Below are 5,402 nucleotides of genomic sequence, written 5' to 3' on the forward strand. Positions count from 1 at the left end.
TCTCTCTTTCTCTCTCTTAAAGAAATTTAGCAATGTATAGCCTTGGGTCAAAAAGAACTTTTGGAAAAATGTTTCTAAGAATGGTAGCCTGGGGCCCATCTTCCATGTAAACATGCAAAGGCCCTAAATTTCGGTTTCTCTGACTCTCAAAGATGATCTTAATAAAAAGGAAGAACGTTGTCAATATTTCACTGCTTATCTTCGCGGATCTAGGTGACCCGGTTTTTATGTCTGTTATGAGACTCTCAGAAACCCCGTGGTTAAATTGTTTGCACAGTGGCTGTATGAAATGTTCTTGTCTGAGGTCAATTGCACTGTTCTCTGAAGTTACCCAGATGTGACCACCTGAAGGTGATTGGGATGAACTTTCACAGCACTGTCTTGATTCTCTCCTCTTGATTTTTTTTTTTATTTTAAATATTGTTTACAGGAAATATTGAAAAGCCAGAAAACTTCCTTATGATGTAACTATTTCCAGGTTCTGCTACCTTCCTGGTCTCGCCCAGCATCCCTGTATCTTTGCATAGATAATCCACATGCTGATCATTTCTGTGGAGTGTGTGTGTTGCCAGAACCTCAGATGTAGGTGGCTGAGTTATTCCAATTTCTTAATATTGCAACAAATTATGAACGGTTAGAGACAGGCTCCTTCATACTTATTGATTGATTAATTGATTGATGTCTGGTTGCTCCTCTGCCTTTTCTGTCTCTGTGCCACATCATCCTAATGTATTCAGAGTTGTAGTATTCAATTTTTTATGTGCTCTTAAAAAATGTGTGTGGCTGTTTTAGATGGGCATGAATGATACTGGTCTGTCTGTCTATCTATCTATCTATCTATCTATCTATCTATCTATCTATCTATCTATCTATCTATCTATCCCATTCTATCTCTCTTGACTTGAACCTATGGCCATGTACCTCTGGTTTGTTATTTTTAATTACTACCTTGGAATCCCAGAGCACTGCCACGTTTTACTTACCTTCTAGCTCTCCCCTTCCCCCCGCCTCAGAGGACACAGTGATGAATATCCTACCCAGGCTATTGTGGGTATATATAAAGTGTTTCCCTCCTGGGAGCCCCTATGCATCTGTGAGCTAAATTGCAATTTAGATGCACAACCTGTAGGTGCTAGGAGCTGCAATGATTGAATCAGCTTACGTTTCTGGCAACAGTTCATTTTTCTTTGAGACCTTCTGATCTCAGAGTATCTGTCCAGCTCCTTTGACATGTCAGGTGTGTGTAAAGTGATATCTAGTTTTCATGTGCATTTTCTTCTGCCCAGATAAAACTTGAAGTATCTCTTCTTGGTTAATTCTATTTTACATTCTCTTGTTATGCTGATTTTTTTCAACCTGTTGGAATATGACTCCGTGGTTTTTGACATATAGATTAATATATTACAGTGTATTTAACTATAACAATTAAGTTGGATCATATGTGACTGACTATGTTGTTTTAGACCATTTTGATCTATAATAACCGAAAGATTATCTGTGAAGGTGTCTTAGTTGTTAATGTGCCTGCCTAGTATGCAGAAAGCCCTGGTTTGTTCCTCAGCATTGCCTGAACCGAGTGTGGTGGTACACACCTGTGTGTGGGAGATGGAGGCAGGAAGATCAGGAGTTCAGACTCATCCTTGGCTACATAGAGAGTTCAGTTCTAGCCTACAATACTTGAGAACCAGTCTCAAAGTAATAAAACAAAATTATAAGCATAGCAAAATCTATAGTCCACCCTAATCTCTTCTTAGAATTATGGCTCTTTTCATTTTTTTAAAATGCAAATATTTTAAGAAATGTATGTTTACTATCTTTTCTTTTAGTTTGTGTTCATAAATTCTTAAAAGAAAGATAACTAAATCAGAGAGTGATCATCTTACAGCTATTGCTACACAAAGCAAACCATTTTCTAAATGGCTAAAGTCATTTGCATTACTTACCATTTATGTGTTTATATAATGATTATTCTGCTTTAGCTGCATCCTCATTGTCATTAAATAGTCCAATTTAAACTCATATTTTAATAACTGGAAACCTTACCATGTTTTTGCTTGTATTATTTGATTATGATGAGCATTAATCATTTATTCTGTGATCACAGATGCCCTGTGCTTTATGTGCTTTTTTTTATTTCTGCCCATAGCCTATTTTCCTATTGGTATCATTTTATATCAATTTGATAGTGGATTTTCATATAATGTAGATGTAGTCTGTCTTCAATTCCTGAAAATGAAATTATTCACCAGTATATGATTTAATTCTTCAGATGACAATCAAAGCAAAACTCATGATAAAAAAGAGAAGAAGATGGTGGTACAGAAGCCACACGGCACCATGGAATACACTGTAAGTGTGATGGGTAGCTTGGATGGCTGTTTATCCCTGTGTTGGGCAAGTGTACTGTTTCTCCTTGACTCACCTTGCTCCTTATGTATATTCTGGTTGTATAACCATCAAACAGTGTGCTTCCTTAAGACCCATTTTAAGTCATTTCTTTTCCCTCCATGTTTCTCCCTGGCTACAATGCCTGTCATTCCATTGTTATGAGCCTTGCTTAGGATCATCTGGAAGGCCATGCAGGCATCCACTTTTCTCACCACTCCTTGTTCACCCTGCTAGAACCTGATTTAATGAGAATATTTTTTTAATAGAGAAGCAATATTTTTAATTAAGGATGCCCTAGTAGTTTTGTTGCTCCAAACAAACAAATGTGTTGTCTCCAGTCTCTATCCCAGATATCTTTAAGATACAAAAACATCAATCTATAGCTGCTTAACATATCCTTTTAGATCTCTATGTTTGTTCCTTCTCCAGGAAGCAACAGCTCTGTGATCAAGTATTTATACAAACCAAGTGCACACTGTTAGATTTACTTTCCTTGTTCTCCATGTCCTCTTCTCACCATCCAGAAATTATAGAGCAGGTTTCATTCTTTCATTTATCAATAAGTCATTTTAACATTGCTCACTGATATGATGTTTTGAATGTCTACCCCGTGCCTTAATTCTTGATTCATGAGGAGATACTAGACGCCTTTTATGTTGTATTCTTGGCACATGACAGAATATATGCTTCCATATACTTGGAATCTATAGATGAACAATGTTTCCAAGTGTCATTTGCTGTGACTTCGTTGTGTGCGCCATGTACTTACCTCTCTCATTGCACTCTGAGCTCTTGGAACCCAGAAGCTTTGCTCTGTTTATCATAGACTTCATACTATGTGAGCACAAAGTTGTAGTTCTATTTAATTTCACTGTAAAATGGCACTGCAGAGACGCTTTGGTTTCTTAGAAGAAATTAAATATTGTTGCCCTCTCCTGACTGTTTTTCTGGTAAATTCTTATTTTAGATTTGCTGTGTAAAGCCATAGAGCCAGTGAAAAGCAGTCCTGGAACTCAAAGCCAATATTTTGGTCTTGGGGTGTGAATTTTCATTATATGTCTTTTGTTGACCCCCAAATCCTGAAGGTCTCTGGGTTGGATGTGTTTTATAATAGCAAAGTTTTGCCACTTAAGTTTTGCCAAAGGGAAGTTAGAATTCTATTAGTGTAGAGTAAAAGTTGATGAGGGAGTCCAGAAATGAACTGAAGTTAAGATTCTTTGTGTACAGATTCATTGAGCTTTGCACATGAAACAGACATGGGGGTCACATCTAAAATATCAGCACTTGGGAGGGTGGTTGCATGTTTGAAGCAAACTTGGGCTACCTAGTGGTCTTCAGGCTGGAGTGCACCTTTGTCTCAGCACAAAACCAAAAACACAACAGCAACACAAAATGACTGCATCTTACCAAAGGACAAAGAATCACCCCTCTTCCTCATGGTCCATCTGGATGAAACTATTACTTTTTCATTCATTGTCCACTGCTATCATGAATAAATTGGTGCTCTTTACTGAAAGTAGTTTTGCTTTTCTGAATTTGTTGTTTCATTTTGTTTTGGTTTTACCTTATATACTGACGCTTGTTCATTTGACTACTCCAGGCTGGAAGCCAGGACACCCTCAACTCCATCGCCCTGAAGTTTAACATCACTCCCAATAAATTAGTGGAATTGAATAAACTCTTCACACACACTATTGTCCCAGGCCAGGTAATTATTTTTGTGTTGAATATTACTTTAGAAATTTTGCCTTCATTTTTCTTTGCCTTATCAAATGACTTAGTACTGATGTCATAGAATTGTCTTCTGAACTATTTCCTCTGCCAAGATCCAAGAATTCTGAAGGCGATTTAGTTCTTACAAATGGTTCAGGGATTTGTACTTGGGAAATGATGAGCACATTTATGATCACAGTCTTTAACTTAAGGAGGAAGTATTTCATGAGGCATCAAGAGGAGTTTTAAGTCAATATAACATTTTTTCCTGTCAAATATAACACAGATATCTTAGAATCTTTAATTTTGATTTACACGTTCAGTTTACTCTACTCTGTGATAAAGCACGACCCCCATTTTATTTTAATTTGAAAGAATTGTGTGTGTGTGTGTGTGTGTGTGTGTGTGTGTGTGTATGTTTTATCTTAATTTGTTCCATAATTATCCACCCACCAAAGAAAAAGACATTGAGAAAGAGAGTGGCAAGAAAACCAGTATACATTGTCTTTCGGGATTTTAATATCTTATTTTTCAGCATAAATAAACCAACAAATGTATAATCCTGTTGCTTTAGCTTATTACGGTAAGTCTTTGGAACTCTCTATGATTCTATTTTCTGCTCTTTTTTTTCAACTCCAAAAGTACATTCAACCAATGTATTTAAATTATTCAGTCATTGAGCCCCTCGCTGAGGCCAAATGCAGCCTTATCCACATAAACATTGGATCGATCCTGTGAGCACACGTATGTAGGTTCCATTGTTGCCTCACTAACACATCTTCATGCATCACTACATTACCAGGATGTCTAATTTCTCCTGGGTAGAAAATGTCATTTTAAATCCAATTTTATTTTGGCAATGTTGTTACTATACTTTGTATTTATTTACATAGTGGTGTATGAAGACAATAAATAGAGTCACATATTAGCCACCTAGTATTTAGATATTTTTTGCTCTTGCTAAAAGGGGAAATTAGTACACTTATAGTACCATGTAATTAAAAGACAAACCAGCATTAAAATTTTTCAGAAATTAATGCACTCTTTTAAAAAAAAAAGCATGTCAGTCACTTAATGTTGGACTTTTTTATAATATGGAGTATTTTTGAATAATGTATAGCTTACCCATGATGGAGACCCTAGATAGTACTTATTAGCCAAGGCTAAAGATTATATTCAAACACAGTAAAAATAATTTATTTAGGGTGGGGTATGCTGGCACACACCTGTAATGCCAGCATGTTGGAGATAAAGGAGAATCAGAAGATCAAGGTTGGGTGGTGGTGGTGCATACAGTCAGA

At 36.5% G+C, this 5,402-nt stretch overlaps 1 protein-coding gene across 1 annotated transcript in view; it reads left to right on the forward strand.

Moving 5' to 3' along the window:
* The window catches only part of Ncoa7 (nuclear receptor coactivator 7), a 148,225-nt gene that overhangs the window by 90,205 nt on the left and 52,618 nt on the right, over positions 1-5,402 (forward strand). Inside the window, exons 4-5 of the mRNA XM_013352416.2 lie at positions 2,270-2,349; positions 3,989-4,096. Coding sequence (XP_013207870.1) covers positions 2,270-2,349; positions 3,989-4,096 — 188 coding nt within the window. The remainder of the gene's footprint in view (positions 1-2,269; positions 2,350-3,988; positions 4,097-5,402) is intronic.

The sequence above is a fragment of the Microtus ochrogaster genome, linkage group LG9, assembly GCF_000317375.1.
Source record: "Microtus ochrogaster isolate Prairie Vole_2 linkage group LG9, MicOch1.0, whole genome shotgun sequence".
NCBI lineage: Eukaryota > Metazoa > Chordata > Mammalia > Rodentia > Cricetidae > Microtus > Microtus ochrogaster.